The sequence below is a fragment of the Terrapene carolina genome, unplaced genomic scaffold (genome assembly GCF_002925995.2).
Source record: "Terrapene carolina triunguis isolate 2854851 unplaced genomic scaffold, T_m_triunguis-2.0 Scaffold85, whole genome shotgun sequence".
NCBI lineage: Eukaryota > Metazoa > Chordata > Testudines > Emydidae > Terrapene > Terrapene triunguis.
In genome coordinates this window covers 52,753,668-52,770,439 of record NW_020664436.1, presented here as the reverse complement: position 1 = coordinate 52,770,439, position 16,772 = coordinate 52,753,668, and the positions used below count along the sequence as shown (strand labels likewise).

Here is a 16,772-nt window from a genome sequence, read left to right as displayed (position 1 = left end):
TCAGTGTGTTTCGCATCTGGCTCACACTGATTATCTTACTGTTAGCTATATGCAATCTGTTCTTTAACTGTAACTGTACAATCATACACCACACTTTGTACTTTACCTTGTTTGTGATGCAAAAACATATGTACAATCTGACTGACGTGCAGTGATTTAAAAAAACACACTATGCTACAGACCAGTTTTCATATCTAACAATACGTTTATATACAAATAAATAAACAGTAGAAAACAAGTAGAAAAAATACTTAAGTAATTATTTAGTTACTCATTAATTTTATAAAGAGATTTTACTATATTTTTTTAAAAAGGACATTTTCTGGTAAGCACATTCATAGGAGCCTAGAGATGTGGCAAGATAATTCCCATAGGTCTGGTTAGAAAGTTGTAATGCAGAACTTGCAGCAGACCAGATGTCTCAACTTTTTCTGACCCTTTTATCAACATTTACACTGTAAAAGCATATAATCATAGCCAGAAAAAAACTGAGAGTATAGACTGAGGCCACATTCAGCAAGATACTTAAGCATACACCTAACTTTAAGCATGTAAACAGTCTCATTGACTTCTTTGGGACTAATCATGTGCTTAAAATTGGGAATGTGCTCAAGTACCTTGCTAAATCAGGGCCTAAAATTTTGCTTAAGAACATGACAATTATGTGTGATCACAAGGTAACCTATACACTATCATGGTTTTTTTTAAATATATTGCTGATTTTATATCACGTGCCACACAGAAAAATGATTAACTTGGTGATGAGAGAAGAGGAAACAATTTACCTTTGCTTTTAATCCAACAGCATTTTGCTCATTCAGGAACATGGGGGAAGGAGGGATGCAAAAACCATTCTATTTCAGAACCAGATTGGTATCCTCACCGTAGGGTGGTTATGTTATTCTGCACAAACTGACAATATTAGTGCTTTAAAAGTTTAATAACACCATAACAAAAACAAAAGGCATTGACAATTTATATGCAGATATGATCGTTCTGGAAGATAAGTGACAAGTATGTCTAGTATGTGAAACCCAAGTTAGAGTCTGCACGATCTAGCTGCTTTGAGAAAGATGGACACTGAGTTGAATAATGCCAGCTCATGGAATGTTCCAAAAACCATTATGAGAACTGCTTTGATGATTTGTAGTTCACTATTTTTCTGTTGTTGTCTTTCAGGATTTCGGTTCAGATTTTCAAAGCTGCCTAAATAAAATTGATAGGAATTGGGCCTCCCGACTCTGTTGGTTGCTTTGAAAAGCTCATCTTTCCATTGGGCAGAAATAATCTGTCAGTATCCTATCCCAGAGTTTTTATTTCTTATCATGTTCTCAGTATTGCTTTTCATTACTTACCACTTTAATACATAACTAAAAGGAAAGGGTCTCCTCCTTGAGGGCATATTTATGGTTGTGAGCTATTTTCACATACAGCGTTATCTAAAAGCTCTGGTCATTCCTGATACAAGTCTACGGTAGATGTCCCAGAACCAAAGATGTTGCGAGTTAAAATTAGTTTCACTGCCTTCCTGAACCAACGATAGGAAAACACATAAATCAAGGGATTGCAGGCTGAATTAAAGTAAGCAAACCAGATTAGGATATCAAAGAGAACTGGTGGGGTAATGAAATTTAGAAGACAGTCTACCAGAGTGTCTATAGTAAAGGGCAGCCAGCACAGGAGGTAGATTCCTACAGCTATACCAAGTGTTTTAGCTGCCTTTCTTTCCCTCTTTGATGCTCCTAAGTGTAGCCCAGATCCAGCACTCTTGTTCATGCTGCTTATCTGTCTAGCTTGTCTGTTTGCCACAATAAATATTTTCACATACAAAGTTATCATTATGAGGCAAGGGAAGAAGAAGAGAGGGAAGTTCAACCAGCCCCAAAGTTTGTTGAACAGCAGCTGACATCTACCAACACAGGGCATGTCTTGTAAGAAATGGCCCAACCCTTCTTCAATTGCATCGGTATAGAGCAAGACAAAAGTATAAATCATGGGTACCCCCCACCCTATCACTATATATATGCATGCCACTCTTATAGTAAACTTAGTGGGGTAGAGCAAAGGATCACAGATAGCATAGTGACGATCAATGGAAATAAAACACAGATGAAATATGGAGGTCAAACAAAAGACAGTGTCCAGAAAGGTATGCAGCCTACAAAAGTCATCTCCAAAATACCAGCAGCTCTCCACAGATCGGATAGTGCTGAAGGGCAGCACCGTTATCCCCAGGAGGAGATCTGCAAGGGCCAGGGAGAGTAGTAAGAAGTTGGTGGGGGTATGTAGGGTATTGAAGTGGGAGACTGCAATCACCACCATCAGGTTCCCCAGTACAGTGAGCAGCATGCCCATGGCACAGGCCATGTAGATGGCCAGCTGGACACCAAAGGAATGAAGCGTTCTGGAGCAGGAACCATTCACTTCATAGCACAATGGAGTGGACACCACTTCATTAGCACCGGGCTTCTGGACAGAGCTCATTTCTTCCTTACCAGCTGTCTACACCTTCTCCAGCTCTTCCACACTTCCAATAAATGACTCAGCTTTTAATGGGGATCCAGACACTTTATCTTCTATGTGAAAAAGAATAAAAAATAAGGTAGGAGGTAAAGAAAACCAGATGTTCATGAATACATTGGAGAGTTTCTATCTTTCAAACAAAAAAGGCCAGTTTTTTGATGAATTTTCCTATAACTTTTTAAGGCATAGTTTTTCATATATATATTCCATTTACTTTCTCAGTCAAAAACATTTATTTATGCAACTGCTTGGAATAAATGAAGGAAATATAGCAAAGTAAACCGAAAGGGAGATTGAGTAAACATTCTGTCATGGAAGTATATTGAGTACAATTCTCTGGAAGCTGGGGTGTGTGAACAGGTCTTTATAGCTGATCCTACATAATAATGAATTAGTTCTTGTGAATTTCCACCGGCAGTGATGTTTTCCTTCAATTAATTTTTTGAGAAGTTTGCAATCAGTAATGAAAATAATTATTTTTATTGTGAGACTGACTAGAAACTGTGTTTGCTTCTTATGGACAAATTATCTTTTCTTACAAAAAAGCCATGACATATTGCAGATGGAAAATACAAAAGGGCAAATTGCTCATTTTTGTATACTTCCAGTTACAGAGATGAATCTAGAAAACCAGTATAAGACTGAAAATTCCACATTCAACTAACCAATTGTAATGACTAACAGACTTCCTAAAACACTATCACTTCTTTTCTCCCATGTCGTTGCTATGTAACTCCTTATTCAACAGGAAAATTAACCATAATAAATATAGACGTACACATGAGAATTTTCAATGAGTATTTTTAACAAATCAGATAATTAACCAATATGATTTTAAACACATATTAATTATGTTCCTTGAAAGTTACATTTAGACAGATGTACTTAAGTATATATTTTCCTTTATTTTATTTCATTTTTTAATAATCACTAAGTTTGCAGCCAGAATTAGTGAAGGAAGTTAATTTCTGAACAAACACACACACAATGATGCTGGATCTCTCTTAACTGAAATAAAATATAATTATAAAACTATGCTTATAAATCAGTGGTACTTACAGTAAAACAGAATCACCTATTGTTGTCTCATGTGATCTATATTACAGTGAGTGGATCCCTCTTCTAATGATGTATCCATTGGCATACCTGGGAGATGTGAGATTAATCAACTCTTTATATAATCCAGATGGAGAGATGGGTCCCTCAGATGAATAGCATGCCTGAGGGAATGCACAAAGCATTATTTGTACAACAGAACGTCACTTGTTTTAAAGAACAATGAGTCTTAAACACGCTCATGCTCACTTGCCCATAGAATCTATCAACCCCTTTCAGAGGATGCCCATGAACCTCATTGCCTATGGCTTTCACTTGGAAGGGTTCTAGTAGCTCACGACCATGTCTTCTTGTAACATCCCTCCATCCCCACTCATTCCTGCAGATTCCAACCCTCCTTTGACTTTTCCTCCACCACATGGTAATAGGCTCCCAATGTCCATCCCTTTTACCTCAAAAACCAAGCAAGAAATCACAACGCCCCATGATCTTCCGTATTTCATTGTGACAGCTTGTCCTGCCCCCAATCCCACAAGAAGTTCCTGACTAACTAAGATTTTCTCATCACCCAGAAAAGGTGATTATTACAACCTTCCCTCCCAATAGACTTGCTGTGAATTTTAAAACAGGCTCCTGGCTCCCAGATTAAACCCTTCATAGCCACAAATCCCTCCCTCCTTTTTTGATCTCAAATTCATGACCCTCTGACTACCCACAAGTCTGTTACAGACTCCCTGAAAATATCCTTTCTCACCTGGACTCTCCTCACAATATCTGCTGCCTTGACCAGACAATCCCCAAAGCTGGTGGATATTCCAATACTTAGATTTACCAAGCCAGCACAAAACAGCCTCTATAATACCTCACTGATTACCCAGAAGCCAACAACACAGTTCCCTTAAAGCAACCCAGCCTCAGGCCTCCACCCAGACACCCAAGTCAAATATGATGAGGATCACTGAAAATCTTCATTAAAAAGTTCTACCAATCCCAAAGGATCGGACACATTACCTCCCAGGTTAAATGAATATTCCAGATCTTGCCCAAATACACGCTTACAGCCAATTCTTATGAACTAAACTAAAATTTATTAAAAAAGAAAAGAGAGTATTGGTTAAAAGATCAGTATATATACAGACATGAGTACAATTCTTGAGATTCAGATTCATAGAGAGATGGTGAGCTTTGTAGATTCAAAGAGTTCTTTCAGAATTAGTTCATAGGTTATAGTCCAATGTTTATATTCAGGGTGGTCCAGTCAGGACTGGGATCTCAGACTTGTGGCTTAAGCTTCCCCTTCATGAAGCATCAAGCAGACCTGAGATAAAAAGGATTGGGACTCAAACATCTTTATACAGTTTCAGGCCTTCTTGTGACGGTTCAGAGTTCTTCGTTTAACAACAGGCAATAATGGGGACTTTTGAAGTAGATTCATTTCCTAAGCGTTGCCAGTAATTAACTATATGGATTTACATAAGGTAATTTACCCATTAGGCAGTCTATCACAAACTTTAACTGACATATAGACAATGACATTATTTCACCCAAGATTCATGTAAATGTTAATATTCCCTGTTGATCTCTGAATCAATAGCTATAGTGACAGACAGGAAGTGTCTGTTTACATGACTAGCATTTAAGATATAAGTAAACACACACACAATTAGTATCACCTCTAATTCTCTAACAATACAGGTTTGCACTTCAAAGTTCTAGCCTATCTACCATGGAATGGCCCTAATTACCATTTCTAACATGTCTCTACAGGTTGACCCTGGGTCAATTAGCCTGCAGGATGCTTAACCCTTTCTGGCCATGTGTCACACTTTGTATAAGATTCGTTGCAATTATATAACAGTGGTAGCAATAATAATTTGCATGGTTATATTTTAATTAGACAACATCACACTCCCATTTCCCACTCCCTTGATGTTCCCTTGCCTCTCATTCCCTCTGCTCCTGCCAAGTGTTTTCCAAATGCACTGTGTAGCAGAGCAAACAAAAATGGGAAAGAAAGTGTGGAGGTCCCGCAGAGAGATTGCCATGGTAAAAGTGGGAGGCACACCTTTTTTATGGATCTTTAAGAGGGGATTATGCTGAAGTTGGAGCCAGTTCTTATCTTTCTAAACTGGTACACATCCCATGGCAGATCTCAAGAATTGATACTAGGTCCTCTACCTTGAATGGAAAAAAACTTCCCAAAAACTTTCTTCATACAGACTATAAGGGCAAGGCCTTGGACAATTTTTCCAATGGCATTTGAAGTTTTCCAGTTGTGTTTTTGCAACATAATGAAAATTTCTGCCCTATATAAAAAAATTCATAATGAAAAAATGGTGATTTTTTTCATAACTTTACCAACTGCCAGAGAAAAAGATTGCTGCCATGTCAATTCCAAACACTGGACATATATACAGAGAGAGAGAAAGAGAGAGAGAGAGATAGATATTATATTTAGAATATCAAAGGTTTTTATGGGCATTGAATAGCTCATCAGATTACTAATATAGTATCTATCTGTCTTTGTTGTTTCATCATCTTCACTATCATCATATTCTTCTACATTTTAATATAAAATGAATTCAAGGTCTCTTTCCAATTCCAAGTATGAATGAATCTACATCAGAATAATAATCCTCTCTATCTAAGTATATATCTATCTGTAGGGACAACGGCATGGGCAGTTATGTCTAATGGTTAGTCAGGCATCTGGTAACTTGATCAGAGTCAGATGCCAACCCAAAGGTCAGATCCAGAGATGGGTCAGGAGTCAAACCAAAGGTCAGAACTGGAGTCAGAGTGAGGAGTCAAGCCAGGGATTGAAGTCAGAGTCAGTGTCGGGGTAAGATGTAGAAGCAGGAATGGTGAGCAAGGCAGGAAAGAAAGAACCAGGAACAGATGGGGGAATGGGATAAGAAGGGCAAGAACCATAACCAGGGTGGACGGCAGGGCTTAGGAATCAGGCAAGTATACAGAGTCAATTGTAGCAGCCATCTAGGGATTCACCTAGTTTCTCAGACAACTGCCTGGGCCTATTTATGGTTTACATAGTGCGAGCCAGTCAATCAATGGGGCTGGATGACTCCCCCAATAATGAGTTTTGTGGATAAGGCCTTTGTGAGCTAGAGCTTGGCCGGACTTCTTCTCCACTGGTTCAGATGAGCTGCTGGTTGGCGGCCATGGTCTGAGCACCGGGGTTTGAGGCTTGCAAACTCTTACATCACCCCACTCCTCTTCAAATATGTGGGTAGTGGTCTGGGTTTTCCATAGTGTTTTTTGTGGAAAGCATTTATCAGGTGAGGAGCCTGGACATTCTTGCCTGTTCCCAGAAGCACTCTTCAGGACTGTAGCCTTCCCAATCTACCAGGGTGGCGGTTGGAAGTTGTGAGGGAATGTGGGGCTTCAGAAACAGGCAGGAAGGCAGGGCTTAGGAGTCAGGCAAGTAGGCAGTGTGCATAATACGAGCCAGCCAGGGAATCACCTAGTTGCTTAGACAGCTTCCTGTGCCTCTTTCTGGTTTAAGTATTGCTTCCCAGCCAATCAGAGGGGCTAGATGATTCCCCCAGTTTAGAAGCATTGTGGGTGGGGATTTTGTGAGCTAGAGCTTGGCTGGCCCTCTTCTCAACTGCTTTGGTAAGCTGGTAGGTGGTGACCATAATCTGCATACTGGCTGGGGGCCCATGGGCCTGGTTTTGTGGCTCGCGATCCCTCACATTATCTATCTATGATATTTCTAAAGTTTTCATCACCATTGTATTTAGGTAGCAAATATCAAAACTATAGACGGGTCTTAACTGTCCAAAGCAACTTCAATTGTCCACTTCACCGTTATACATTTGGGTTTTTCTTCCTCCCCGCCCTTTTCTTTCTTTCTCTCTCTGCTTCCCGGCCATGTGACAAGAAACCATCTAATCAGTGAGAGAAGGTGTCAGGGTTCCCTCCCCACTCTGAACTCTGGGGTACAGATGTGGGGACCCGCATGAAAGACCCCCTACACTTATTTCTACCAGCTTAGGTTAATACTTGACCAAGGCACAATCTTTTCCTTGTTCTTGGACAGTATTGCTGCCACCACCAAGTGATTTCAACAAAAATCCAGGAAAAAGGGCCACTTGGAGTCCCCGTTTCCCCAAAATATTCCCCCAAGCTCCTTGACCCCCTTTCCTGGGGAGGCTTGAGAATAATATACTAACCAATAGGTTACAAAGTGAGCACAGACAAAACCCCTTGGTTTTTAGGACACTGGAAATCAATCAGGTTCTTAAAAGAAGAATTTTATTTTTAAAAAAAGTAAAAGAATTACACCTGCAAAATCAGGATGGAAGGTAACTTTACAGGGTAAATAAAAAGATTTAAAACACAGAGGCTTCCCCTCAAGGCTTAGCTTCAAAGTTACAAAAAAAAAAACAACACCAGGAATAAAACTCCCTCTTAGCATAGGGAAAATTCATAAGCTAAACCAAAAGATAATCTAATGCATTTCCTTGCCTTTACTTACAATTTCTGTAATTTTAGATATATCATTTCAGGTATCTTTTCAAGAGATGGTCTACCTGCTTGGTCTCTCTCTCTCTTCAGAGAGGGAACAAACAAAGAGAGCACAAACAAAACCTCTGCCCCCCCCCCAGATTTGAAAGTATCTTTTTTCCTTATTGGCCCTTTTGGTCAGGCACCAACCAGGTTATTTGAGCTTCTTAACCCCTTACAGGTAAAGTGATTCTGTAACTCTGGCTAGGAGGGATTTTATGTTACTGCATACATAAAGGTTGTTTCCCTTCCCTTTATATTTATGACAGAAGGTTTTCACAAAAGAGGAGGTGCGCATTATGTTCTGGAAACGGCGAGACTTGGTATACACATTTCTTATATATATCTTTTATTTGCTTGAGCAAACAGAGGCATCTGATTTCCAGTGCAGTAAATATGGCACATTTTGTGTCAGTTTTTCAAAGAGTGACTCAGCTGCTGAGCCCACAAAAATCTGCACAAAGGCAAAATACCTAACCGAACATTACACAGTTTTTACAATATCATGCCCATGGATATGCCGTCACCTGATGTATGCAAATACCCACTTAATTGAGCAAATGATGTTGGGGGGAGAGGTTGTGAGTGCGTTGCATCCACAGGCATTTTTGCTAGCACTTTCAATACATCCTCTGCTGATGATTTAGTCATGTATGTTTAAAGAGTGCTATTTTAAAAAACAATCTCCAAGCAGGGAGTGGAGGAGCTAGCAGTGCACTGGCATTGCCTGTTAGCTGTGGATGCAACCAGCTCGATGAACACTGCAGAAATCTGACCAGCAGAGGAAACACAAGAGATACGGGAGAGAGATTGTCATGCAGCGTTCTCTTTCTTTTGCAGGCAATTCCTGAGACTCAAGACCTTACTGTATAATAAGAAAGTACACATTCTGTCCATTATTTGGGAGCCAAAATTTATCAAAGAGTTCTATGTGAAACAGTTTTAGTCAAAAAGTTCTTAAGAAGAGTCACACTAATTATGGGTGTTTAAGATCATGTAAACTCTGCAAAAAGACTGTTTGTTAATGAGACACCCGTTATATCCTCTCCCCAGAGCTCACTCATTCCCTTTGCTGTTTTGCTGCATTTTGCGGCTGACTGAACATGAATCTCACATGGGAATCCTCAGACAAAAACAGCTTCTATAGGTCTATTCCCTGAGCTCTGTCTGATGTCTTGCTCAGTGTTCAAGTTTTTAAAAAACATTCTTTAAGCACCTGTGAAATCGCACTCCATAGCAAAACTAAATACTGAAATTATTTTAAAAAGTCACTTTTAAACTGGGAAAAAGAAGCCACTAACATGCTGAGTGGCATGGCACATTAAGGGCAAAATGGTAGACTTCCTGAATAACAAGGACTGAAAGATCAGATTCTCCAATCTGCTTTGACTTCCATAAGTGTAAGCAGCACAAAGTGGCCTTAAAGCCTCTGGAGGTGGCCAGCCTAGAGTTCCCTTTACACAAGGAAATTTTGCATTGGCATAAATTTGGCAGGAGTAGCACAGCTGCCTCCTGCATCAACTGCTCCCACCCCAAAGTGCCCAGCATAAGGAGAGGGAAGGTGCAATGTGGGCTGGGACAATGATCTTTTATGTCCAGTTCTCCACTGGCTTAATATCACTGTGCAGAAATAACTTGCACAGTAGCTAGGCAACTTCAGATCAGGGAGCTACAGCCAGTTCTCTGCGGCTCCAATCTCTAATCAAGCCCTTTATGTCTAAGTATTACTCCTGGGGGAATTCTGCACCACTGCACACATGCAGAATTCGTGTCCCCCACAGATTTCTTTGCTTCCCCACAGAAAAATTACTTTCTGATGGGGAAGCAAATGGAAGCCACAAGAGCGGTCATGTGCCCCGCCCCTAAGCATCGACACATGGTTTTGGGCACCTGGAGCAGCTGGTGGTGCAGCAAATCACTGTGGTGGAGGGTGGGTCAGGGGCTAGGTCAGACCCCCCCCGTCCACCAATCCCCCATGCATCCAGACCCCTACTGGTGTCTCCCCCCCCGCACCAGAATCCCCCCCACCAAGCCTTCTGCTGAGCCCCACACCTCCCACACCTGGCCCTTCCCAGCCACATCCAGTGGCTCCTACTCTGCGCTGGGCTCAGGTCCTATTCCCAGCTGGGCTGGGGGAGGGGGAGGAGTGCACTTCTCCTACACAGAACAGCCGGACCCGAGTCAAATCCAACTCCAGAAAACTGACCCGTCTCCAAACCCCCCTACCCTGCTTCCTGCCCCATCGCTCCTCAGCAACCGGGAGAGGGGTCACTGTACTGGGAGCTGCTCCCCCATCTGCCCAACCTGTCCCATTGCCCCTGCACTCAGACTCCCCACCATGAGCCCCTGTGCATCCAGATCCCCCCACCTCTGGACTCCCCCACTGAGCTACCCACACCCAGATTACCCCACACCTTGATCCCCCCACACTAAGCCCCTCCACACTTGGATCCTGCCTGTCTGCCTACACCTGGTATACCTAGCAGATAGGGACAGGGCCCTGGGGTGTTACAGTGGCAGGCCCAGCCCTTGCACTATTTCAGGGTCAGGTACAGCCTCACCATCAGGTCCATGTCCAGGGTGGAGGGTGGGGCTGAAGGGTGATCTCCCACTTCCATGTAGCCAGTGGCATGTGCTCCCCACTGCCATGCTGGAGTCTCCACATTATTTATTGACAAATAAAATTTGCAGAATTTTGCAGAATTTTAAAATATTGTGCGCAGAATTTTTAATTTTTTAGTGCAGAATTCCCTGGGGAGTAAAGTATACAAGGCCAGTAAAACCAGGCTCACTTCACTCCTTCTCGGCTGCCTAGGGTCAGGGGGCATGTTAGGAGGCAGCAGGGAAAGGAAAGGGATCTTCTGGAGAGAGGCTCTTCCAGGAGCCCCGCGATGCAGGGAGCTGAAAGTGGAAGACCCAGCCACCAGCCGCTGGGGACTGACAGGGAGAGCCCCAGCTGTCAGCAGCCCGGGACTCCTGGTGTCTGACAAAATTGCAGGGGAAGCCTAATATTGCGGGATCTGCAATGTCTGCACTATTGCAAATTAAGTAGGGCATTATATATAAGACATTTTATTAGTTTTTTATTTATTCCCAGTGTCTAAACTTCATCTTATCATTGTTGTCTCCAGATGAACATAGTTTCATAAGCAGTACAAAATTAGTATGGTAAATATGAACTAGCGCTAGCCCTTCACCACAAGAGGTCTTCTTTGTCTTCTTTGTCCTGCTGACAGAAGCCAGCATAAAGAGGTGGAGTTTGGATTGGACTATAAAAGAGAACAAACTTAGGCACCACCATCTGCCCTCTTTCAAAAATGCAGCCATACTGTGTCAGACCAATGATCCATCTAGTTCTGTATCTGGTCTTCCAAGAGTGGCCAATTTCAGGTGCTTCAGAGGGTATGAACAGAACAGATAATCATCAAGTGATCCATCCCCTGTTGTCCACTCCCATCTTGTGGCAAACAGAGGCTAGGGACCCTCAGAGCAGAGTGTTGCATCCCTGCCCATCCTGGCTAATAGCCATTGATGGACCCAGACCCCTAAGAACATATCTCGTTCTTTTTATGAACCCAGTTATACTTTTGACCTTTCACAACTTCCCCTGGTATCCTCTGAGCTCCCACATATTCATTGGGACTGCTAAGGTTCTCAGCTGATCTCAGTTACTTTGGTAATGCATAGAGACAGAGGTGATTTCTCAAGTGCAGCAGCTAAAACCCAAACCGAACACTGAATCAACGAACATTCAGAACACTTTCCCGCTAGAGACTTAATTACTCATTGATTGGTGTGTATGAGACTGGCTTGTGTAGCTTGCATGTAGATAAAGATCAGTTATTCAGTCAGAGAAAACATTTTGGGCTTAGTTCTGTTACCCTTATACATGCTGAGAATTAGGGTATGTCTACACTACAAAATTACTCCGATTTTACAGAAGTCGATTTTTGGGAACAGATTGTATAAAGTAGAGTGCATGCATCCACACTAAGCACATTAATTCGGTGGTGTGTGTCCATAGTACCGTGGCAAGCGTCGACATTCCGAGCGGTGCACTGGGGTAGCTATCCCACAATTCCCACAGTCCCCGCTGCCCATTGGAATTCTGGGTTGAGCTCCCAATGCTTGATGGGGGCAAAAATTTGTCATGGGTGGTTATGGGTAAATGTCGTCAGTCAACCCTCCCTCCGTGAAAGCAACGACAGACAATCATTTCATGCCCTTTTCCCTTGATTGCCAAAGCAGACGCCATAGCACGGCAAGCATGGAGCCTGTTCAGCTCACCGCAGCAGTTATGAGCACTGTAAACACCTCATGCATTATCGTGCAGTTTATGCAGAACCAGAAGCTGAAAAACCAGGCGAGGAGGCGACGGCAGCGCGGTGACGAGAGTGATGAGGACATGGACACAGACTTCTCTCAAAGTGCGGGCAATGTGGACATCATGGTGTTAATGGGGCAGGTTCATGCGGTGGAACGCTGATTCTGGGCCCGGGAAACAAGCACAGACTGGTGGGACCGCATAGTGTTGCAGGTCTGGGATGATTCCCAGTGGCTCCGAAACTTTCGCATGCATAAGGGCACTTTCATGGAACTTTGTGACTTGCTTTCCCCTGCCCTGAACCGCAAGAATACCAAGATGAGAGCAGCTCTCACAGTTCACAAGCGAGTGGCGATAGCCCTCTGGAAGCTTGCAATGCCAGACAGCTACCGGTCAGTCGGGAATCAATTTGAAGTGGGCAAATCTACTGTGGGGGTTGCTGTCATGCAAGTAGCCAACGCAATCACTGAGCTACTGCTATCAAAGGTAGTGACTCTGGGAAATGTGCAAGTCATAGTAGATGGCTTTGCTGCAATGGGATTCCCTAAATGTGGTGGGGCGATAGACGGAACCCATATCCCTATCTTGGGACCGGACCACCAAGGCAGCCAGTACATAAACCGCAAGGGGTACTTTTCAATGGTGCTGCAAGCACTGGTGGATCACAAGGGACATTTCACCAACATCAACGTGGGATGGCCAGGAAAGGTTCATGACGCTCGCATCTTCAGGAACTCTGGTCTGTTTAAATGGTTGCAGGAAGGGATTTACTTCCCAGACCAGAAAATAACTGTTGGGGATGTTGAAATGCCAATAGTTATCCTTGGGGACCCAGCCTACCCCTTAATGCCCTGGCTCATGAAGCCATACACAGGCACTCTGAACAGTAGTAAGGAGCTGTTCAACTATAGGCTGAGCAAATGCAGAATGGTGGTAGAACGTGCATTTGGACGTTTGAAGGGTCGCTGGAGCAGTTTACTGACTCGCTCAGACCTCAGCGAAACCAATATCCCCATTGTTATTGCTGCTTGCTGTGTGCGCCACAATCTCTGTGAGAGTAAGGGGGATACATTTATGGCGGGGTGGGAGGTTGAGGCAAATTGCCTGGCCACTGATTATGCACAGCCAGACACCAGGGCGATTAGAAGAGCACATCAGGAAGCACTGCGCATCAGAAAAGCTTTGAAAACCAGTTTCATGACTGGCCAGGATACCGTGTGACAGTTCTATTTGTTTCTCCTTGATGAAAACCCGCCCCCTTGGTTGACTCTAATTCCCTGTAAGCCAACCTCCCTCCCCCCTTTGATCACAGCTTGGAAATAAAGTCACTATCATTTAAAAAACATGTATTCTTTATTAATTGATTATAAAAATAGGGAGATAACTCACAAGGTAGCCTGGGTGGGGTGTGGGAGGAGGGGAGGAGGGAACGAAAAGGCCACTTCCATACTTGTTGAATGACAGCCTTCTGTCCTCTGGGGTGGAGTGGTTGGGTGACCGGAGCCTCCCCCGTCCCGCGTTCTTGGGTGTCTGGATGAGGAGGCGTCTATGGAACTTGGGGAGGAGGGAGGGCGGTTAAACAGGCTGCAGTGGCAGTCTCTCCAGCTGACGTTCCTGAACCTCCACCAGACGCCGGATCATGTCCGTTTGTTCCCACAGTAGCCCCAGCATTGCATCCTGCCTCCTCTGATCTTCCTGCCACTACCTCTCCTCACATTCACTGGCCGCTTTCCTGTCCTGTGCTATTGTGTCCCTCCACACTTTCTGCTGAGCTCTTTCAGTGTGGGACGCCTGCATGAGCTCAGAGAACATTTCATCGCACATGCATTTTTTTCACCGCCTTATCTGAGATAGCCTTTGGGATGGAGGAGGGAGGCTTGAAACATTTGCAGCTGCGGGAGGAAAAAAAGGTAGAGAAGTATTTAAAAAGATACATTTTACAGAACAATGGGTATACTCTTTCACGGTGAACAACACTATTCACATTACATAGCACATGTGATTTCGGTACAAGGTCATTTTTTGCATCTTATATTGAGTGCCTGCGGCTTTGGTGTTAGAGATCAAACACGCTGGGCAACAGAATTCGGCTTGCAGACGGCCATGGTAAACCATAGTCTTTCGGCTTCTGCAACCTTCATAACAGCAGCACCCTCCTTTCCCATACCAAGCAAAGCCCGTTGAGTTGTCCATTTAGGGCTGCGGTTTTCGTGTTAACGTGCAGCAGCAGAAACCAAACTAATACCCCCCCCCCCGCATCTTTTCTCTGCAATGATCGCTTTAACCCTTCCCCAACCACGTGGCTGGTATCAGGGAAGATCCCTGCTAGCCAAACGTGAACAGCTCAGCGCCAATGGCCCCCGCCGCCACCGCTTCGCTAACTGCGGGGAGGATTTCTTTTCAGCCACAGGCAAACAGCCCAGTCGGAACGGCCACCTATGAAGGTCCCCTTAATTAAATTCCCGTATTTCAACCAGGTTACCATGAACGATATCACTCTCCTGAGGATAACACAGAGAGATAAAGAATGGATGTTGCTTGAATGCCAGCAAACACCAGGACCATACGCTGCCAGGCTTTGTCATGCAATGATACCAGATTACTTGCTACTAGCATGGCATGGTAAAGTGTCCTACCATGGAGGATGGAATAAGGCTGCTCTCCCCAGAAACCTTCTGCAAAGGCTTTTAGAGTACCTCCAGCAGAGCTTCATGGAGATATCCCTGGAGGATTTCCGCTCCATCCCCAGACACGTTAACAGACTTTTCCAGTAGCTGTACTGGCCACGAATGCATCCCAAGTCCTCAGGGCAAATTAATCATTAAAAAACGCTTGCTTTTAAACCATGTTTTAGATTTACAAAGGTACACTCACCAGAGGTCCCTTCTATGGCTTCATGGTCTGGGATACCGCCTTGGGAGGGTTGGGAGGGTATTTCAGTCAGGGTGAAAAAAAGATCCTGGCTGTCGGGGAGAACGGTGTGCTGTGTGCTCGCCTCAACCTTGTCCTCCTCCTCCTCATCTTCCCCGTCAACAAAATCCTCAGGCATGGCGACTGAGAATACCCCTTCATCGGAGTCCATGGACAGGGGTGGGGTAGTGGTGGCGGCTCCCCCTAGAATTGCCTGCAGCTCAGCGTAGAAGCGGCATGTCTGCAGCTCTGTCCCGGAGCGTCCATTTGATTCTTTGGCTTTCTGGTACGCTTGTCTCAGCTCCTTAAGTTTCACGCGGCACTGTGTTGAGTCCCTGTTGTGGCCTCTGTCCATCATGGCCTTGGAGATTTTTTCAAATGTTTTGGCATTCTGTCTTTTGGAACGGAGTTCTGATAACACGGATTCATCTCCCCATCCAGCGATCAGGTCCAGTACATCCCGTATGGTCCATGCTGGAGCTCTTTTTCGATTCTGGGACTACATGGTTACCTGTGCTGATGAGCTCTGCATGGTCACCTGTGCTGATCAGCTGTCCACACTAGACAAACAGGAAATGAAATTCACAAGTTCGCGGGGCTTTTCCTGTCTACCTGGCCAGTGCATCCGAGTTCAGATTGCTGTCCAGATTGCTGTCCAGTGTGGGATAGCTCCCGGAGGCCAATACCGTCGAATTGCGTCCACACTAACCCTAATTCGAACCAGCAATGTCGATTTCAGCGCTACTCCCCTCGTCAGGGAGGAGTACAGATATCGATTTTAAGAGCCCTTTATGCCAACAAAAATGGCTTCATTGTGTGGATGGGCGCAGGGTTAATTCAATTTAACGCTGCTAAATTCAACCTAAACTCGTAGTGTAGACCAGGCCTTAGAGAAAGATACTCTCAATTGGAGTAAGGGTGGAGTTAGTGGGCCCACAATGTTGGGGAGTCCATTTTTTAAAAGGGGCAACTAGATAACAAATTAGTGCTTAGATACTGGACTTGGAAAGAAATGACATTGTAGAGTAGTTGTCAAAATGATCACTGTGTATATAGGAACATAGCTGGACAGAATGTACTGTATAATTTCCCAGACTGTTCTCTCACTTCCTACTGTCTAGACAGACAGGTCACTAAGATAGCATGCTAATCCTTAAACAATACCTATAGAGACACGCTACAAATGAGTTTCTCCAAAAACATGTGCAGATTCTTGTAAATGTTGTCAATATGTAGGGCACTATGTGAACTGTTCTAAAAGATCTCCAGAAACAGCATAGGCATCTATTCATGCTAATCCATTCATAAGAGCCAGACTTGGTTAATTAAGTATTTGTGGGAAACAAAGTAAGAGTAGAGGAATCTGATCTGAAGATTGTACCAGCCACAATCATTTTAAATGCTTTGCGAAACCAAGAATAAAATAAACCAT

At 43.7% G+C, this 16,772-nt stretch overlaps 1 protein-coding gene across 1 annotated transcript; it reads right to left on the bottom strand.

The window, feature by feature from the left end:
- Nucleotides 1–1,452: 1,452 nt before the first annotated feature.
- Nucleotides 1,453–2,484, bottom strand: LOC112122239 (trace amine-associated receptor 5-like). The gene has a single exon (XM_024221082.2). It carries the CDS (start codon nt 2,482–2,484, stop codon nt 1,453–1,455), a length of 1,032 nt encoding a protein of 343 aa, XP_024076850.2.
- Between the last annotated feature and the right edge of the window lie 14,288 nt (nt 2,485–16,772).